The sequence below is a fragment of the Cnephaeus nilssonii genome, assembly GCF_951640355.1.
Source record: "Cnephaeus nilssonii genome assembly, chromosome: 2".
NCBI lineage: Eukaryota > Metazoa > Chordata > Mammalia > Chiroptera > Vespertilionidae > Cnephaeus > Cnephaeus nilssonii.
This window is the reverse complement of record NC_137073.1, coordinates 24,928,590-24,950,487: the sequence shown is the minus strand read 5'-3', so window position 1 is coordinate 24,950,487 and position 21,898 is coordinate 24,928,590. Positions and strand designations below refer to the sequence as shown.

The 21,898-nt window shown below is 41.5% G+C and overlaps 2 protein-coding genes across 6 annotated transcripts in view; one reads left to right on the top strand and one right to left on the bottom strand.

The window, feature by feature from the left end:
• LOC307113077 (uncharacterized protein) overlaps positions 1 to 21,898 on the top strand; it is an 84,303-nt gene that overhangs the window by 12,898 nt on the left and 49,507 nt on the right. The window lies entirely within an intron of this gene.
• Positions 15,542 to 21,898, bottom strand: part of MRTFB (myocardin related transcription factor B) — a 210,559-nt gene continuing 204,202 nt past the window's right edge. For 2 of the 3 annotated variants that reach the window (XM_079794277.1, XM_079794278.1), the window contains one exon: positions 15,542 to 21,190. In XM_079794277.1, coding sequence (XP_079650403.1) covers positions 20,655 to 21,190 — 536 coding nt within the window. In that variant the 3' untranslated portion in view covers positions 15,542 to 20,654. The remainder of the gene's footprint in view (positions 21,191 to 21,898) is intronic. The other variant, XR_013814782.1, reaches the window with a different exon arrangement.

The window sequence follows — 21,898 nt, the reverse complement described above, 5'->3', positions numbered from 1 at the left end:
GGGTGGGCGTGGCTCGGGCATAGCGAAGGTGCGGTCAATTTGCATATTACTATTTATTAGGTAGGATAAGAATTCTGCCATAATCTTTACCTTTTCTCCATTATATATAGCATGTCTTTTTTCCTCTGTGTTTTAAAAAAAGTTTAAAGGTGGTAAGATACACATAATATAAATGTTATCATCTTAACCATTTTAAGTGTACAGTTCAGTGGCATTAAATACATTCACAATGTGCAACCAATTACCACTGTCAAGCTAGTTAACGCAGCCATTTAACCTACATAGTTACCCTCTTTTGTGTGTGGTGAGATCTGTTTTAGCAAATTTCAATACAGTATTATTAACTGTAACCATGCTGTGCCTTAGGTCCTCAGAACTTATTTATCTTATAACTGGAAGTTTGTACCTGGAAGTTTGTACCCTTGACCAGCATCTCCCCGTACCCCCCACCTCCCACCCCTGGCAGCCACATTTCTATTCTGTGCTTCTATGAGTCTGACTGTTTTAGATTCCACATAATGAGTGAGATCATACAGTATTTGTCTTTTTCTGTCCTACTTGTTTCACTTACCATAATGTCCTTCAGTTTACTCATGTTGTGTGAAATGGCAGGATTTCCTTATTTCCTAAGGCTGAAAATATTCCATTGTGTCTGTATACAAATGTATATACAGGGTGGAGCAAAAGTAGATTTACAGTTGTTCATATAGAAAATAATACCATAATAAATAAAGAATAATACAAGAATAAACTCTGTATTTTGCACATTCACAACTTTAAACCTATTTTTGCCACACCCTGTATGTATATGTGTATCCTATATAATAAAGAGCTAATATGCAAATGATTGTCACGCCCTCACACTGGAACTACTCAGACACTCAACACTGGGGAGAGAGGAATGGGGACCAGCCAGGCTGCGGCCGGTAGGGGAGCAGTTAGGGGTGATCAGGCAGGCAGGCAGAGGTGGTTAGGGGCGATCAGGCAGGCAGGCAGGTGAGCTGTTAGGAGCCAGCGGTCCTGGATTGCAAGAGGCAGTCGGACATCTCTCGAGGGATCCCAGATTGGAGATGGTGCAGGCTGGGCTGAGGGACCCACCCCCTATGCATGAATTTTGTGCACCGGGCCTCTAGTGTATATATACATATATACATATACATTCTCTCTAATAAAATGGTAATATGCAAATTAAACCATCACTCCGCTACATAAGCCATGCCCACCAGCCAAGCCACGCCCACCAGCCAATCAGGGCGAGCATGCAAATTAACCCCAATCCAAGATGGCTACAGCCACAGAGAGCAAGGTTTCCCAGGTAACAGAGGAAGCCAAGCTTTCCATAGCTGTTGCAGGCCTAAGCCTCCACTCAAGCTACAAAGTTTCAATTATAGAAGGTAAACAAATTCAAACAAATGGCAGCAGAATGGAGCTTGAGAGAGCAGGCCAGGGTTGCCGGTGGCAACAGGGGAAGCAAAGCTTTCCGCACACCCTGGCTGGGCTCACCCGCTTAAGGCTACAAAGTTTCAATTGTAGAAGGTGAATTAACTGCCACAGAAATGGCTGCGGGAGCCCCAGGCTTGGCTCTGCTCCAGGCTACAAAGTTTCAATTGTAGAAGGAAAATAAATTCCAGATACCAGGGCCTCTGCTTGGGTTGCCAGGGGGCGTGGCTGGCCTGCAAACCACCACAGGCCCCTCGCTCAGGCCGCCCCACACCCCAAGGGAACCCCCACCCTTATCTGTGACACCCTTCAGGGCAAACCAGCTGGCCCCCACCTGTGCACCAGGCCTCTATCCTATCTAATAAAAGAGTAATATACAGATTGATCATCACTGCAACACACAATATAGCTGCCCCCATGTGGTCAAAGATCCTGCCCCCATGTGGACACAAGATGGCCACCACAAGATGGCCAGCAGGAGAGGGCAGTTGGGAGGCACCCGGCCTGCAAGGGAGGGCAGTTGTGAGGGACCCAGGCCTGCAAGGGAGGGCAGTTGAGAGGGACCAGGCTTGCAAGGGAGGGAAGTTGGAGGTGATCAACCCTGCAGGAGAAGGCAGTTAGGGGTGACCAGGCTGGCCGAGGAGGGAAGTTGGGGGCAAACAGGCTGGCAGGGGAGCAGTTAAGCATCAATCAGGCTGGCAGCAGAGTGGTTAGGGGGTGATCAGGCTGTCAGGCAGAAGCGGTTAGGGGCAATCAGGAAGGCAGGCAGGCAAGCAGTTGGGAGCCAGCAGTCCTGGATTGTGAGAGGGATGTCCGACTGCCCGTTTAGGTGGGATCGGGCCTAAACGGGTAGTCGGACATCCCTCCAGGAGTCCCTGATTGGAGAGGGTACAGGCTGGGCTGAGGGACAACCCCCCGCCGTGCACGAATTTTGTGCACCGGGCTTCTAGTATACATATACATATACATATATATATATACATATATATACATATACATATACACATATATACACATGTGTATATATGTGTATATGTATATGTATATGTATATATATGTATATGTGTTTTTTTTATCTACTCACTGGACAGTTAGGTTGTTTCTATATCTTGGGTATTGTGAATGAGCATGGGGGTGCAGATATTCTCTTTTAGATACTGATTTCATTTCCTCTAGAAATATATCCAGAAGTGGGATTGCTGGATCATATGGTAGTTCTATTTTTAAATTTTTGAGGAACCTCCATATTTTTTTTCTATAATAGCTATAGCCATTTACATTCCCACCAACAGTTCCCGAGGGTTCCCTTTCCTTCACACCTTTTCTGACACGTGTTATGTCTTGTCTTTTTTATATTAGCCATACTAACAGATGTGATGTGACATCTCATTGTGATTTTGATGTGAATTTCTCTGATGACTAGTGATGTTGAGAATCTCTTCATATGCCTTTTAGCCAATTAATTATACGTGTTATTTGGAAAAATGTCTGTTCAGGTCCTCTGCCCAACTTAAAAAAATTTTTTTTGGAAATATATTTTTATGGATTTCAGAGAAGAAGGAAGAGAGAGAGAGAAACATCAACAATGAGAGAATCATTGATCGGCTACCTCTTGCACACCCCGCATTGGGGATCAAGCCTGCAAACCGGGCATGTGCCCTGACCGGGAATGGAATCGTGACCTCCTGGTTCATAGCTCGATGCTCGACCACTGAGCCACGTCGGCGGGGCCTCTGCCCAACTTTTAATCAGATTTTTTGTTTTTGCTATGGAGTTGTATGAATTTATATATTTTTTATGGCAACCTCTTATCAGGTATATGGTTTGCAAATATTTTCTCCCATTCTGTATGTAGGTTACCTTTTCATTTTGTTGATTGTTTCCTTTGCTGTGCAAAAGCTTTTTAGTTTGATGTAGTCCCACTTGCTTATTTTTGCTTTTGTTGCCTGTGCGTTTGATGTTATATTACAAAATAATCATTGCCAAGGAACCTTTTTCTTATGTTTTCTCATAGAATTTTTATGGTTTCAAATTTTACAATGAAGGTTTCAATCCACTTTGAATTGATTATTGTATGTGGGCCCAATTTCATTGTTTTGCATGTGGATATTCTGTTTTCCTGACGACATTTATTGAAGAGACTATCTTTTCATTGTTGTTTATTTTTGGCACCCTTTTCAAAGATTTACTATATATACTAGTATATGTGTGTAGATTTATTTCTGGGATCTGTATTCTGTTCCATTGGTCTATGTGTCTGCTTTTTTTCCCCCCAATTTCTTTATTGATTAAGGTATCACATATTTGTCCTCATCCCCCCATTCCCATCCCACACCCCTCCCCACACATGCCCCCACCCCCCTGTTGTCCTTAACCGCTGGTTAGGCTCATATGCTTACACACAAGTCCTTTGGTTGATCTCTCCCCTTTACCCCAACCCTACCCTACCCTCCCTCTGAGGCTCGACAGTCTGATCCATGCCTCCTTGTTTCTGGGTCTGTTCTTGTTCATCAGTCTATGTTGTTCATTATTTCCCCTAGATGAGTGAGATCATGTGCTATTAGAAATACACTTATAAGAACCGAAAATGAGACAAGCAATAATGGTTATGCTGACAGGCAAATGAATCGGTCTGTAGTGAGTTTCTTTCTGGGCCAACAGTTCTTTTGAGACCCAATTTCAATGTCACACAGTTCCTTATGTGTGCATGTCAGCCATGACATTTCAGTTCTGGATGGTGGACAAATGGTGGTAATGCTGGTCTGACCCTCTCTGGTTTGGTCCTGGGCAACCTGTAGTGACGCACAGCTGTTAACTGCTAGTATGGCAAGGCGACGTCAGCGTCTTCCATCTCTGGACTGCTTCTCTTTTGTCTTCATGGCTGGAGTAGTCCTGTCGATTCCTCTCTGTTGCTGGAATCCACATGGTCTTGGAGTTGTTTTCTGAAAATATACAAACATATTCTCGACCAAAAGTTAATAAAGGAATATTTTCTATAAATTTGACTTGGGATCCTATTTCATTTTTTGCCCAAATGATTTTCCTCTGGCTTGTTTTGACACCTTGTGTGTTTTTCATGGGTGTCTTGCTTTTAGCCTTACAATTAATTTTCTAAAGTATTAATTTTCTAGATGTAATTACTTACAGGATATTTTTCCTTACATGATATTCTTCTACTATCCCCCCGCCCCCTTTTTGATTTAAATATTAGGATGCTTTTGAAAATTTTATAATGTAGTCTTGATGGCTTTTAAATTTTAATTTTTAGCACTATAATATTACTGTTTTAGGTTCATTACATGGTACGTATTTTTATCATGAGATGAACTACCAATAAAAATTTTAGTTAACACTTTAGGAACACCTTTTTGTCCAGTACAATTAATTTTTCTAGAATATTCGCTTGTTTCAACTAGCCAATTTAAATTTGCCTGAAAACTTGACTAGTATTTTACTGTCAAATTTATTACTCTGACAACAATCTTATTTTACCCTGTAAATATTAGTGGAAAGGATTATTTGCCTTCTTGAGTAGGTCCTGAGCATTCCTGGTGGTAGGCTGGATTTAGATATCATAAACCCCCTTCCCCACACCATGGGTACAAGACAACTCAAACAATTCTTGTTGGAGTGAGAGGGCAGCTGCTGTCGGCCAAGTCTCTGTTGGTCACCTGAGTCCTGATCTGGGCTGGGCATGGGAAGCACGAAGCAGCCATGGGGGCAGGAGACCTCCCTCAGAAGGGGCTAGGGTACAGGCCCCTGCAATGTTGGGGGGTGAGGGTCTGTGCCCCACCTCTATTGATCCCCAAATTCTCTCCTGATGGCCCCTCTGCGACTGTGCCTGTCTTAGGTTGTTCCGCCCTTGAGGAATCTTACCCGTCTCTGGCTAACCAGCCATCCTCCGGGGCCAAGCAGGGTGACGTGAGGTTCAGTTTTGTCTCCTTGGTAGCCTATGCCCCCGTGGCCTCCATGCCCAGCACCTGCCTTGGGATCCCCTCGCCTGCTGGTGGGGCCCCAGCACTGATCACATATCTTGTGGAACCCGGGTTTCTTCTCCAGGGACGGCTCAGTTCACCCCACTGGGTGAGAGACAGATCCATGGCACCAGTCATCACGAGACTTCAACCTCGACATGGACAGAGAGCTCATGCAACAGCTGTGAGCAATTGAATTGTGAGAAGAGGGTCTCTCTTGGCCTAAAGGGTAAGAGGGACCAATATAGAATTTACTTGTCTTCACAAATTTTCAATATCCTTCATCACTGTCTTATAGTTTTCAGTGTAGATTGTTCACCTCCTTGGATAAGTATATTCCATAAGTACTTTATTCTTTTTGATGCTATTGCAAATGGGTTTTCTTAAATGTTTTTGGATAGTTCATTGTTAGTGTACTACAATGATACTGATTTTACCATGGTTATTCTGCATTCTGCAACTTTGCTGAATTTATTTATTAGTTTTAACAGTTTTGGGGTGGGATCTTTAGGGTTTTCTATATAAAATATGTCATCTGCAAAACAGATGACCTTTTCCTTTCTATTTTGGATGCTTTTTTTTTTTCTTGCTCAATTGTTCTGGCAAGGACTTCCAGTACTATGTTGAGTAGAAGTGGTGAGAGTGTGCTTCCTTATCTTGTTCCTGATCTTCGAGGAAAATCTTTTAGCTTTTCACTGTTGAGTAAGATGTTAATTATGGGCTTGTCGTATATGGCCTTTATTATGTTGAGGTACATCCCCTATATTCTCAGTTTTTTGAGAGTTTTTATCCTGAAAGGTGTTGAATTTTGTCAAATAGATACTTTTTCTGCATCTATCTAGATGATCATATGATTTTTATCCTTCATTGTTAGTGTGGTGTATCACATTTATTGATTTGCATATGTTGAACCAGCTTTACATCCCAGGGATAAATCCTACTGGATGATGGTATATGATCCTTTTGGTTGGCAAGCATTTTGTTGAGGATTTTTGCATCTATATTCATCAAGGGTATTGGCCTGTAATTTTCTTTTTTTGTAATGTCTTTATCTTGCTTTGGCATGAGGGTAATGCCGGCCCTGTAGAAGGAGTTTGGAAGTGTTCCCTCCTGTTCAGTGTTTTGGAAGAGTTTGAGAAGGATTGGCATTCTTTTTTTAAATGTTTGGTAAAATTTACCCATGAAGCCACCTAGTTTGGGGCTTTTTTTCTTGGAAGGGTTTTTATTTTATTTTATTTTTATTTATTTATTTTATTACTGCTTCAATTGCTTTACTTGTTATTGGTCTGTTCAGATTTTCTATTTTTTCATGATTCAGTCTTGGTAGGCTGTATGTTTCTAGGAATTTATCCAATATTTGTAGATTATGTAATTTGTTGGTGTATAATTGTTGATAGTAATCTCTTATGAACCTTTGTATTTCTGTGATATGTAATATCTTCTTTCATTTATAATTTTATTTGAGCTCAGTGTGTTATTTTCTTGGTTAGTCTAGCTAAATGTTTGTCAATTTTATTTTATTTTTTCAAAACTAACTCTTGGTTTTATTGATCTTTTCTATTGTCTTTCTAGTTTCCATTTTATTTCTGCTCTAACCATTTGATGTTCTTATAATTTTGGGCTTAGTTGTTTGTTTTCTTCATTCTTTTTTTCTCGAGGTATAAAGTTAGGTTGTTTACTTAAGATCTTTCATTTTCCTTAATGTAGGCATTAATCATTAAAAACATCTTTCTTAGAACTGCCTTTGCTAAATCCCATAAAGTTTTGGTACAATGTGTTTCCATTTTCTTTTGTCACAGAATACTTTTTGATTTCCCTCTTGATTTCTCTTTGACCATTGGTTGTTCAGGAGTATGTTGTTAAATTTTCAAATATATATGAGAATTTTCTAATTTTGCTCCTGTTACTGATTTCTAGTTTCATGCCACTGTGGTTGAAACATCAATTCAGTCTACTTAAATGTAAGACTTGTTTTTGGCCTAACATATGATCTAACCTGGATAGGTTTCATGTCTTCTTGTAAAGAATCTTTTATCTACTATTATCGGGTGGAATGACCTTTGTATGTCTGTTAGGTTCATTTGGTCTATAATATAATTATTGATTTTCTGTCTGGATAGTTTATCTATTGCTGAAAGTGAGGCATTGAAGTCCCTACTATTATGTATTGCTTTTTATTTCTCTATTTAGTTTTATATATACTTCTTCCATATATTTAGGTGTTCCAGTATTGGGTACATATATATTTACAGTTGTCATATCCTGTTGATGAACTGACCCCTTTATCATTATATAGTGAGTGACCTTCCCTATTTTTTACTGAAAGTCTTATTTTGATTGAAAATCTGTTTTGTCTGGCCTAAATACAGTTACCTATGTTCCCTTTTGGTTATCATTTGCATGGAACATCTTTTTCCATCTTTCACTTTCAGCCTGTGTGTATCATGAGAGCTAAGGCAAGTCTCTTGTAGCAGAATATTGTTGGATCTTGTTTATTGAAAAAAATTTAAAAATAATATTTATATTTTTCAAATATAGTTGACATACAGCATTATTTTTAGGTGTACAATCCAGTAATTAGACCTTTATATAACTTACAAAGTGATCATCCCAATAAATCTAGTACCCACTTGACAACACACGGAGTTATTATATTATTGACTATATTCCCTATTCACTTTACACCCCCATGACTATTCTGTAACTACCTATTTGTACTTCTTAATCCCTTCACCTTTTTCACACATTTTCCAAACGCTTCTCCCATCTGGCAACTGTCAAAATAGTCTTTTTAGCTATACTAGTAAGTCTATTTCTCCTCTGCCTATTTATTTTTTTTAGATCCCACATATAAGTGATATCATCTGGCACTTGTCTTTCTTTGTCTGACTTACCTCACTCAGCACAATACCCTCTAGGTCCATCTATGTTGTTGCAGATAATTTCATGCTTTTTTTTTTAATGGCTGAGTCATATTCTATGTCTTCTTTATCCATTCATCCATGGGTGGAACTTAATTGCTTCAATATCTTGACTGTTGTAAATAATGCTGCAATAAACACATAGATATATGTCTTTTGGATTTAGTGTTTTGGGTTTCTTCAGAAAAATACCCAGAAGTGGAATTGCTTTGTCCTTCTTGGTCTCTTGTTATAGTATTTGTTTTAAAGTCTATTTTGTCTGGTATAAGTATTGCTGCACCAGCTTTTTGTTTGAGGAGCAACTTTGAAATCTATTTTTCCATCCCTTTACTTTTAGTCTGTTGGTCTCTTTTGACCTGAAGTGAGTCTCTTGTAGGCAGCATATGTAAAGGTGTTGTTTTGTTATGCCTTCAGTCACTATATATCTTTTGATCGAAGTATTTAATCTGTTTGCGTTTAAAATAATTATTGATAGATATATGTATTTATTGCCATTTAAAAATTCATATTCTTGATTTTTGTTTTTCCTTTCTAAAGAAAACCCTTTAACATTTCTTATAATACTGGTTTGGTGGTGATGAATTTCTTTAGTTTTTTGTCTGGGAAGCTCTTTATCTGTCCTTCAATTCTAAATGATAGCCTTGCTGGATAGCATAATCTTGATTGTAGATCCTTGATTTTCATCACTTTGAATATTTTGTATGAATCCCTTCTGATCTGCAAAGTTTCTGTTGAGAAATCAGCTGACAGTCCTATGGGAGCTCCCTTGTAGGTAATGAATTGCTTTTCTCTTGTTGCTTTTAAGATTCTCTCTTTGCCTTTAAACTTTGGCATTTTAATTTTGATGTGACTTGGTGTGGACCTCTTTGTGTTCATCTTCTTTGGGACTTCCTGTGCTTCCTGGACTTGTATGTCTATTTCTGTCATTTTTTCAAGTAGGTTTTCAATTCCTTGCTCTCTTTTTCTGGTGCCCCTATGATGCAAATATTGGTACACTTGATGTTGTCCTGGAGGCTCCTTAAACTGTTCTCATTTTTTTGGATTCTTTTTTCATTTTCCTGTTCTGATTGAGTATTTTCTTCTAGATTGGTGATTTGATTCTCTGCTTCATCTGCTCTTACTGTTGATTCCCTGTAACGTACTCTTCACTTCAGTTATTATATTCTACATTCCTGACTGGTTCTTTGTTTTCTGCCTCCATTTTTATATTTCCTATCTCTTTGTTGAAGTTCTCATTAAGTTCATCTACTCTTCCTCTGAGTTCCTTGAACATCCTTATAATCAGTCTTTTGAATTCTGTATCTAGTAGCTTGCTTGTCTCCATTTTATTCATTTTTTTTTTAAACTTTTGTTCTATTCTTTCATTTGGGACACATTTTGTCTCCTCATTTTGGCAGCCTCCCTGTGTTTGGTCCTATACATTAGATCAGGGGTCCTCAAACTTTTTAAACAGGGGGCCAGTTCACTGTCCCTCAGACCGTTGGAGGGCAGGACTATAGTTTAAAAAAAACTATGAACAAATTCCTATGCACACTGCACATATCTTACTTATTTTGAAGTAAAAAAACAAAACGGCAAAAACACCCGCATGTGGCCCGCGGGCCGTAGTTTGAGGACGCCTGCATTAGATAGACCCGCTGTGCCTCCTGGTCTTGGTAGAGTGGCCTTATGCAATAGGTTTTGTGTAGGGCCCAGTGGCATAGCCCCCCCACTCACCCAAGCAGGGTACTCCAGGTGTGCCCCCTGTGTGAGCTGTGTGCGCCCTCCTGTTGTAGTTGATCCTTGATTGCTGTTGGCACATTGATGGGAGGGATTTACACCCCCAGGCCAGTAGGCTCTGAGCACTGGCCACCGTGGGGGATCTGCTGTGCAGGGGCGGACCCCATGGAACAGGACTTACTTGAGCAGGGCTTTGATGCCTGTTGAGTCCACCCTTTCAGTGTGTCCCTGGTGGGGGTTGGGTGGTGCTTCGACATGGTCTGAAGCTGTCCACTGGGTATGTTGGCGCACTGGCTCTCAGGCCTCCCGGGAGGCGCAGGCCAAGGTCAGCCACTGTCTGTGCCCTGCCCTGGGCCACCCAGCATGAGCTGCAAAGTGATCTGCCGATGGCTATTACTTTTGCTGGGCTTGGCGATGCCTGGAAGAGGCTAAGCTGCCAACCAAGGCAAGCTGCTACTAGTGAGGGCCTGGGACCTCTTAGCAAGAGGTGTGGGGCACACTGTGGGCACATGCTGCTTGTTTGAGATTTTAGGAAAGTCGCAGCATGAGCCAAGACAGGACATTTGTATGGAAAAGCCACTGGAAATGGCTTTGGTGGGCCAGAAAAGTTGGGTGGGGCAGGGTCTCAGGGAATCACCAGGGCCGGAGGAGTAGCGTTGGCCAGGTTGATAGAGACTCAGATATGGCACCACCCTGCCAGCTCTGTGGGCAGAGGGTTCAGCAAAGGAACAAAGGCCTCTACCAGCACTTCTTCCTGGGAGAAAGCTGCTCCTCCAGCCCTTGCCCCAAAGCCAGACAATTCAGTTCCTCGCAGTATGGCCCTGGAGCCTTTTGAGTTGCTGCCTGAGCACTGGAGCTCTAAGTAAGTCCATGCCTAGGCCCTTGAAGAGGAATGCCTGGGACTCCAGCAGCCCTCTGTCTCAGCCTTCATTCCCACTGGTTTTTATAGTCAGAAGTTATGGGGACTTCTCTTCCTGGCACTGCTGGGATCCTGGGCTGGGGGGCCTTGTGTGGGCTGGGATCCTGGACCCTGGGGCCTGGTGTGGGGCTGGGACCCCTCCTTCTTCAGAGGGGATCTCCTGATTGGATCTCGTTTTGTAATCTACTCAGCCACTCTGTCTTTTGACTTGGAGAATTTGTTTTAAATGTAAAGTAATTATGGATAAGGAAGGGCATACTGTTGCATTTTGTTCATTGTTTTCTTAATGTTATATAGTTCTTTTGTCCCTTTCTTTCCATCTTCCTTTGTGGTTTGATGATTTTGGTTATTGTTGCGGTATGCTTTGGTTCTTTCATCTTTTGTGTATCTACTGTAGTTGGTGATTTGATGAGGGGTATGTTGGGTTTTGTCAGAATCTTTCCCTGCATCTCCTGGGATGTTTATGCAGATTTTGTACCGTATTCTGTTCATATTGTGTACTACATTGATTTTCAGGTGTTAAATCAACTTTGCATTCCTGGTATAAACTCCACTTGGCCATGGTGTATAATGCTTTGTGTATGTTGCTGACTTGGTTTGATAGAATTTTGTTTAGGATTTTTATATGTATATTCATTAGAAATATGGGTCTTCTCCCCTGCCACCTTTGTGATATCTTTGTGTGGTGTTGGTATCAGGAAATACTAGCCTAGTTGAATGAGTTGGGAAATATTATTTCCTATTCTGTTTTTTTTCCCCCATAGAGTTTGTAAAAAATTGATATTCTTTTTTAAATGTTTGGTAGAATTTGCCAGTGAAGCTATCTAGGGATAGGCTGTTATTTGTTTGTAGTTTTTAAAATTACTATTCCATTTCTCTACTTGGTAAGTCTAGTCAATTTTTCTATTTCTTCTTGAGTCAATTTTTGGTAGTTTGTGTCTTTTTTGTGTCTTCTGTCTAACATTTGCCTGTTTATCTTAGTTAACTAACTTATTGGCATATAGTTGTTAATGGATTTCCTTTATAATTCTTTTTACTTTTAAACTAATCTTTTTTTTTTTTTTTTTACCTGAAATAGTCCCAACTCACAGAAGTCAACGGCCAGTAAAGAAATGTTAATATAATGAATTAAAGAAATGAAATAATGTTAACCGAAGCCTACTTTACACCCTCCACAATCTATTCCCTTTTCTTTCCAGAAGTATTGTGAATCTTGCTATTGATATGAATCCTTACCACCCGTTTTTATACTTCATATCTTTATGTATAGACACATGCACAGCGTTAGCATTTTCAAATGTTACTTGAATTATGTAGGCTTCATGCCGTGCTTTCCTTTCCCTCAGCATTTCATTTCAAGATACTTTTACATTGTCATATTGGATTTAGTTCATTTATGTTAATGGCTATGTTTCAACGGTCTCCAAATGAAAGGCAGATGGGTTGTTTCCAATGTGTTCTTTGTAAGTTAGTGTTAGTTCTTGCAAGTGATTGCCTGTGTGCATGTGTTTCTCTCAAGGGTATGTACCAAAAAAGGTTGAGTTTCTGAGTCACAGAATTTATATCTTCAACTTTGCTAGATACTGTAAAATTGCTCGGTGACTCTTGGGCTTTCACATGCGCTCAGGTGGCTACTGAAGTCCCAGGCTAGAGGGGCAGTGTTTCATAATGAGTCCTTGTGTGTGGCCCGCTCAGTGGGCTTCCTTCAAGGTGCCTCCGTCTTGTAACCCAGGTTCCGGTTAGAGTTAAGCTAGTAAAACCTGTAACACTGATGCTCTTAACCATGACGTAGTTACTTTTTAAAACCTGTGAGATAGAGGAGGCTGGAGAGACACCCAGTTGGGGTAAACTTCACAATGGACATGAATTAAGTCAGCCAGTCAGTTGAACTGGTGTTTGAATGAAGACGGAGAGTTTTATGTAGCGAGTCTTCAGAAATGGTCTGGGTTTTGGCGTGTCAGAGCTGGGTCTAAAATTTACACTCTTCTTCCTTTGTAATTTCAAGCCAGTCATTTCTCCTCTCTGTCCTTAGTTGCCACATCTAAAATGGGGATAATAAGAGTTCCTAGTTCATAGACTGATAACGAAATGAGGTTATACATATAAAGTGTTTGGCACAGGGCCTGGCATCTAGCAGCACTTAATCTGGCTGCTGTCCTGTCATTCTGCCTCCAGTTTCATGCCTGCCCCTTGCACTGTGTACCAGGAGTGTGGGGAGAAGGGTAAGCAGCACTGGGTCACAGCACCTGTTTCTCTTGGTCTTCCAGTTGTAGCTCCTGTTTCTCTAGTGAATGTGATGTCCTGGTTCACTTTCCAAGTTGCTTAACAGACAATTTAAGAAAATAAGGGTACTTGTTTAAATAGCTTTGCAGACCTTTCCTCACGCTTAAAGAAGTATTTTAACAAAACCACTGTAACCTCACAGAAATTCGTGTGCAGACAGCTTCGTTTGCCATTCTGCTTAGTGTGACCTGGACTCCATCCAGCTGTGGGTGAGAAAACAGAGGCCTATATTTGAGCCTCTGATGGGAAATACTTGATATTCTCAGGTATCAACCTGGATAAAAACCCCTCCCTCTTCACCATCAATCAAAAACTTCAGCTTTGGCCCAACTGGCCCAGCTGGTGTGGCTCAGTGGTTGAGCATTGATCTATGAACCAGGAGGTCATGGTCCAATTCCCGGTCAGGGAACATGCCTGGGTTGTGGGTTCAATCCGCAGTAGGAGGTGTGCAGGAGGCAGCCGATCCATAATTCTCTCTCATCATTGATGTTTCTCTCCCTCCCTCTCCTTTATTCTCTGAAATCAATAAAATATACTTTAAAAATCTTCAGCTTTGGACAGGACAGTGCCAACATTTGGATGCGTTTGTCTTCTGTCTGCAGCACAGTGGGGGTGAGAACACAGGAGTTACCACCTGCGGGGCCATATGCAGCGGTTTCTGTCACAGTCATATCAGGGAGGAATTAAAAAAGCCGATGCATGTCCTTTTTTTTTGTCTAATTATACAATATGGGTAGTTTTAATAACTTGTCATAAAATGAGCAGGAGAGATAGCTAGGATGTTAGGATGAGGTTTCTTTCTGAAAGTTACTACCCATCAGAAATGGGAGATAAGCTATTTGTAGAAGGGGTGAAGGAATGGTGATTTAGGTGACTTGGGGCAATCTTCAGGATTATGTGACACATGAAATTGTTTGTGACATTTAGTTTACATCTGTCCTGAAGTTGGTCTTGTGTTTTATTGTAATGTGGCCTAGCTGTCATTCATTTCAGCTATCACTAAGTGTGTAGGTGTCTGCATTTACAAATGCTTTGGTATTCACCTCAATTCTAGAGCAAATTGCTGTTAGAAAGGTACAAATGATGACTGTGTCCAATATCTGAAAAGCTTTCGAAGGCCCTGTATTACCCAATGTAAACAGTTATCTACGGACGACTCTAAGCCCCCAAGAACTGGGGTCCTTGAATGTGCAGCTGTGTCTCCACATTTCCAGATGGTGTCTCAGTACTTCCTGCGTGGATTCTGTCTTGTGGCCACACTCCGGTATCCGCCAGTGGCCTGGTGAGCAGGGCCTCACCTCAACCACCATCTCTCGTTAACTTGGACCTCACCCAGCCTGCTTTCTCTGCTTGGAATGTCCTCTCCGTGTTCCAGCACCATCTCTTCCCACTCAGTCCCTTTCTGAGCACCCGTTGGCATAATTTCCTCTCCTCGAGGGCAGGATCTTGGCTGGGTAATAAGTGATGTTACAAATATTTTAGCAACTTGAAAGCATCATCCACGTACTGGTCTGGTGAGGCTGTTATCTTGTCTTCTCAATGTCATGGATAATGAACATTTTGTTGTATTTAGGCAATCAGTGATCTTTTCTCTCTTCCTATGGTTGATACAACACCCGTTTTCCTAATCAGATATTGATAATGAAAGTTGTCAATCAAGTTTACTCACTATTTTATTTCATCAGAGCAAGGAGGAAAATGTAAAGCTGTCCTCCTCAAAACTATTTTAACCATGGACTTTTGGGTTGAAAATTAAATGCCATCTTACCAAAATAATACGGAATTCTAAGGACCTTTTTGTATGCTCTATAAAAACACCTCACATAAATAGTTGCTTTTGAAACTTGGCTAAATTGAAAGATTATTGGGTCTTCCAGGAATGTTGTTGGAGCTGCAGGTATTACTATCAGAGCGTGAGTCAGTTTTCACCGTGCATGTATGTATCTATCAACCCCCAGGGGAACTACATATTTATCATGTCTTGAGTCCAGTGCTTCCTTACGATGTGGAAGAAAGAACATTTTGGTGTAAATCTGAACATTTTGGTGTAAATCTCGTCAGGTTCCAGTTCAGCTAATACCTGTTTCTAGTCTGTATCCCTGGGCCTGGGCGAGGGTTGCTCACTTGATGTGTCATCTACAAAACCCGGCCCGATGAGTCCTTGTGTTTTATGTGGTGACTGTCTGCTGTGACATGTGTCCTAAACTCGGTGTCTCCATCTCCCACCCTCAGGGCTACAATGGCTCTCCTGACCCACAGGGTGGTCTTTTCTCTGCATAGCAAGAATCATAGTACATCAAAATGTTTTTTTTTATTTGAGACACAAAAATGCAAAATTGCTGAGATATCAAACATTTTCCGATCCGCTACAATACTGCCACTATGTACAAAAGATCTGATGATAAATGTGCACACATATAAAAATACAGTATGCATTACCTATGTACAGTACATGTGCAAAACATATGGCATTCAAACATGATATGGAATTGATTTCAGGGGTGCAAACAGCAAATACAAAGGCATCATGGTTTTTCTTTTAAAAAACAACATAAAGGCAATACATGAATGGACCCCCGATTGCCATAATTTTTTGTTTCTTAAATGAGTGCTTTAATAAGCAGGGCTCTGTAGATTGGTATTTTCTCCTTTTTTTTTTTTTCCATAAAGTGAGATGCTAAGACATAATGTGACAATGAAAATAAGAGAAACACCTATCACGTTGCATTTCTATTGCAAGCAAGAAAAGAAGAAAACTAAGTTGTACGTAGAAAGGAAAAAACTTTGTATTACTACTAAATATGTACTACCCTAAACCAACAAAACAAATCTATACTATTTTACATGAAAACGATAGAGAAATATCTACACCTCTGAAAATTATAACCTTAAATGGATAATACATTTTTGGGACTGATTTTTGAGATCTCATTAGTCTCAAATTTTAAATAAAAAGTGCCTCCTTTTGGCAAATACTTGGCAATGCCTTTGGTTCCTTTAAAGCAAGTTTGCATTACTATTGGTTACTTGACGTTAAGTACTTTTGGTAGATACTAAACCCTTTCCTAAATGATTCTTCTTCCTACCAAATCAGCAACTTTTCTTACAGCGTAATGTAGAGGTAATTGTTATGAGTCTCGGTGATTCATGAACTTGGTTAAAGCTTTGACTTAGTAGTTGGCACAAAGCTCTGTTAAACACGACAGCTGTGTTGATATCGCCACTGACAAGTTTGATCTGATTCCAGACAGCACCTTGTAGATCTGAGATTGCCATCCTGTTGTTACAAGACTGTGACTTTTTTTTTTCAATAACGATTCACAGAGCAATGTGTTTGTGTGGAGGGTTAGAGCGCTTTTGTAAACATGTGCAGCTTTTTAAATTACAGGCCTCAAATCAAAGATTTCCGGTAGAAACCCTTTGCAATGATGCATTCCCTCGAATGCTGACAGAAGGGTGAGCAGGGAAGAACATACATTGCCATGCAGACAGTCACTTCACACGTAAAAATGTAGCCTGGAAAGATCACTGAGCAAGATCTCCAAAGTTTGAGAAGGAATTAATACATCTGAATTATTTTCCAGTTTTGACTGAAGCCACTTTTAAAAGATGAGCTGAAATGCAGTTAGGATGCTCTCCAAACACACACGACGGCACTGGTAAGCTGTGTTTCTTGATAAACCTGACCTTCCAGTTAATGTATTTGGTAATTTGGGCTAACTCTGTGGCCTGAAGGGCAGTGGACAGTCGGTTTGGTATTCTGCTCTGCTGCCCGTAGCCAGGATTCATGCTTTTGGTGATGGATGGAAAAATGGAGGGTTATTGTGAATGTGGTGAAATGGACCCGTGCTGCTCGGCTGGTAGACTCCCGATAACTATTCTCCCTAAAGTTCTCTAAAGTCCCCAGCGGTGCTGGGCGCTCCCCACCTGACAGCAACGTGGGGGAGGCTTGCCACCAGGCGGCCCCTGGGAACGGCGTGTGGTGTGCACTGGATGCTGCCAGAAAGCTTTACCACTTCCCTCCGGCCAGTGTGTCTCGGACAGTAGAGGGACTGTCCCTCACTTGTGGGGACAGCTGTCTTGTCAGCTGTCGTGGCTGGCCAGTGGGAATTCTGGAAGGATGAAGCAAGCTGTGTGACCTGGAATGATCTGGGGTTGAGGGTGAGGAAGCCTGCGTCAGCTCTGGTGACAGAATGGGTGACATGCTCCTGACACAGCTCTCAGTTGCTATCTTATTACCATCACTTTGCTTACAAGAGGCGGCAGTTTGGAGGCAAAACCAGACTGCCATGGCCACTGTTCTTAAACGGCACTTACAAAAGTGTCAGTTACATGGGTCACAGGACTGTGCAGTTTTTAAAAGGGAAATTTAAATAAGATCTCTTTAGTATTATAAAAATATTCATATAAAACAAACAAATAGTATCTGAGAAATTCTATGAATTCAGAATACATCTATGTACAAATACATGGCAAGTACTATACAGTAGATTGCACATTTCAGGAAAAACACTAGAACTCGAACCACTAACATTACTGTCCCTAAAGTTTCTAGCACATGCTTTGCTGAAATGTACAAGACAACTACACACTCTAGACTTCCAAAGACTGTGTAAGAAGCTTTGGTATAACTTCTGTGCATCCCACCCCATGACATGACTGCATACCTATATACACCAGAAAGGTAACTTGATACTGCTGTGTTTCAGGAATATTTAGGGAAGTAAGACTGGATGCGAGAGAATACGTTTCTAGTTGTTGTTTTCTTGGCAATAGGATATTCTGCAAGGTGCTCTACAACAGTACCTGAGCAGTACCTCCTCTAAACTACACATCTGCATACGAAAATCCAACCGGCTGTACTGACGTGGGCTTTAAACCTCACCTCAAACAACACAAATAGTCCTCTTTAACACACCCCTTTCCCACTGCATTTACCCCCAAGTACACTGAGTTGGGGCGAAGGAGCCTTGATTAGAGTATCATCTTTGGTCATGTCACATGCACACGATCTGTGTCCTCCCTCTAACCTGGAACATGTAGCTGGGATCCTACAGATGCCCAGCTTGCTGCTCAGGCCAGGAGGGCCCAGCGGAATGGTGTGAGTAGGTGGCTGGTAGACTTAATAACTGGACTCCTTGCCTTTCTTCCTCTTAAACGAAATGCTGGTACATGAAGGATTGAACACAGATGTAAAGTGGGCACATTAGCAACCCAGTCCAAAGAGAGCAGGCTAATGAGGCGGCATTCTTTGCACTGCAGTGTGTTTGGAGAGCAGCCTTCCTACGGCATGTTTCAGCAGGGGGCTAGGAAACGACCTGTGCACACAGCTTAGAAAGATGGAAACACACAGTTCTTCAGCGAGTCAGCAGCACTAGCTGTTCGGTTGCCTCCTCCAGTCCCACTGATGTCTGGTGCTAATAAGCCATTTAAATCTGAATAAAGATGATGCTTAGAGTCCAAGTAGGGACCAGATAAGCTCCAGACAAAAACCCATCTCGAAGACCTGCCCAAAGAAAGTACCTTTCTGAGTCCACAGCCCTGCCCCGGAGACAGGCCCTTCTGAAAGGAGTGACTCGAAGGTGCACATTGTGCCCACGATGGTGACGGTGACACTCTTGCTGGGTTTGGTCAGACGGCAGCATGCTGGATCCCACATGTGGGGGGATGACCAATTTCTAACGAACTCCTCACCGCAGACTACACTGAGCATACCGCCTCTGCCCGGAACCATTCAGAAGCACTTCAGGTTGGGAAGGGCCAGTTAACAGAGGGCTCCAGGGTCCTGGGTGACTGAGTTCTGGAAAAATGGACTTTTCTTACATGTAGTGAAATTTACAAACTGAAATAAAAATTTGAAATAAGATCAGCTCTCAGGCAAAACACAAACCCAGAATGATTCACAGGTTCTTTCCAAATAATGGGTCAGGTTGCCTCTACATGTCACCGTGGGAACAATCACCAATGACCCAGAGAGCAACTTGACCCCAGGGCTCACACAGGTGAGGTGGAGAGCACGAAAGTATTATTTAATGAAAACCTCTACACTTTTTGGTAGATTTCAGGGTTTTTTTCAGTTTTATACATTTTGTCATATACTTAAATGACTATTTTGAAATCATTTTAGAAATCCTGTGATAGTTGGCATTTTAGAAAAATCTTAAGAAACTACTCAACAAATGTGATAACTTTTTGTCTATACAAAAAAATGAATAAAACCTCCAGTTTTTCAATCTTCGGCTTGAAAAGATAGCGAGAGCTCAGGTATGACATCCAGTTCCAAAACTGTAAAGCAATGACAGGATGAGCAGCAGAAGGGGGAGTCTGGAGGCCACCTCGGCGACAGGCTCACCTGTAACCGGTGCGGGAATGTCCGGGAACAACAGACTCCTCCCTGCCTTTGCTTTGCAACTCACCAGCTCAGAAAGATATTTTACACTAAAGCCTTTTCTTGGTTCTTTGAGATGGGTCTGGTTACCTGAAAGTTATTTCTTAAAATACAGAAATACATGTGGCTCAAGTACTCTAGAAATATGTGACTTATTAAAAGTAGTAGGGCCACTGGATACCCAATTCCTTATCCCCATGTAGGCTGTACAAATCCCAACATAGAGTGCACAAATATATGTCTAATTTACACATTAAGTCAATCTAATCAACCCAGAGGATTGCTAGCAGAATTTTCAGTGTTACCAATAGACCCAGACTTTTTACAGGGGATTGTTTATGAAGTATTTTGAAGACATTGTCTGGTTATAGTGAAAGAACTTTCATTTACATTTGGAAGTCTAAAGTAAGATTCCAAAAATCACAAAATAAACTACAACACAAAAGTATTACATTGGTTTATGAATGGAACCAAAAGTCTTCAGCTGGAAGCCTTTGCCGACTGGCTGGTGCTCTCCGCTGCCCCTGCTCCCTGCTGCGTCTGGGGCCGGCTCAGGCCACGCTAGAAATACAGGTGCGGTGATCCCGCACCTCCCTCACGTCGGCATTCTTGTTTGAGTGGAGCTGTCTGCCTTGTATTTAGGGCCTGAAAGTGACCACAGAGGTTTAAATGTAGTTGATTACCAGAGAATCTGCATGTCGTTATCCTGCACACATTACTCTTTAGGTTTTTATCTAAAGGTACTTTGCATTCTTTACTGAAGTCTGGAGAAACGGGTCTTCTTTGACTAGTGACTTTTCAGAAGGCCCTGTGCTATATTAAACTGCAGACATTCACTGCTGCGTGCAATGAAACGTTCTCAAACTTGGTTTCCAGGCTGTGACCATCTATCCGTTTTTTTCTGTGACATGTTTTCACTGCAATGATGCAACTATAGATCTGTCTCTGAAAACTGACCTTTTAGAATTGTCTTCTTAAACCTCGTGAACTCAGACGACAAATCTGTGATGTTAGTCCCATGGCAACGGCAGGTCTTGGGGGTCTAGGAAGTCAGCAGAGAACATGCTTGGGGCAGTGGCGCTGAGGGGAGTGAGTCCCGACGACGTGTTAGGCATGGTGATGTCTAACCACTCCATGTTGTCCAGGTTTGAGTCAGAGAGGTCAAGTGACAGACAGGGAGTGCTCGCGGCAAACTGGGCCTCGGAGGTTTCCATGGGTGAGTGTGAGGGGTCCAGCATGCTCGAGTGACTCAGCAGGTCGTTCTGGAGGTCCTCGATCAGGGAGAAGGGCTCTCGGTCCTCGCTGCTGCTTTGTAGTGGAGTAATTTCATTGGCTGAAGGTAAAGTCCCATCCAAGAAAGCTTCCAGTTGGTTCTCTAAGCTGGCAGATAAACTGCTCAGAGGTTCCAGAGATATGGGCGGTGCCATTTGGACTTGGGGCGGTGGCCGGGACACCACTGTGTTGACTGGCATTGTGGTGATGCTGGCTGTCACTGGTCTCATTTTGGAAATAGGAGAAGGCTCTTCCTTTATAGGGAGAGAAATTTCTGTGCAAAATAAATAATTAGTAAGTAAACATTTACTGCTATTTACAATTTTTATTAATTACTGAATTATTTTACTATTTTGCGACAACTTGATACACAGCCCATCTTAGAGGTAGGAAGAGAATGCTATTGGCCCTTGATGACCTTTAGGAAGATGGATCATTTTAGTTAAATAAACATTTACGTTTATAGCATTCTGACATGCTTTCAATTCCTTTTAGTAAGAGTAAGCATTAAAAGCAATTATATCCCACCGAGTAGGATGATGTTTTTAGATGATGTGATCATTGGGTCCCATTCTCGGGCACTGTAGGCTTAAGACAGGGCTCATGTCTTACTCTGTACCACGAATCTGCGATCACAGCAGCACGCTACCCTAAAGTGAATGTGGAAACGTGGGTCCTCCGTGTAATGAATGATCTAACTATATTTGTTCTTTTTTATCATTATAGTTGAACTATGTGTCCAGTTTAGCCATATCCATTCTATATAAAGTTCTGAAAAGATACAATGCCATCGTATGACCTGATTTAAGATGAGGTGGGCCACCTTATGTGTCTGTTTTGTCAGTTTATATAAAATCTTGAGGATTTGGTAAATGTCTTAAGAAGCACTAGTTATGTGTTATTCCTTGCCAGATCATGTAGAAAATTAATGGACCAGTGTTCACTTAGCTACACATAAGAGAGTGAAAAAGAGACTTTAAAA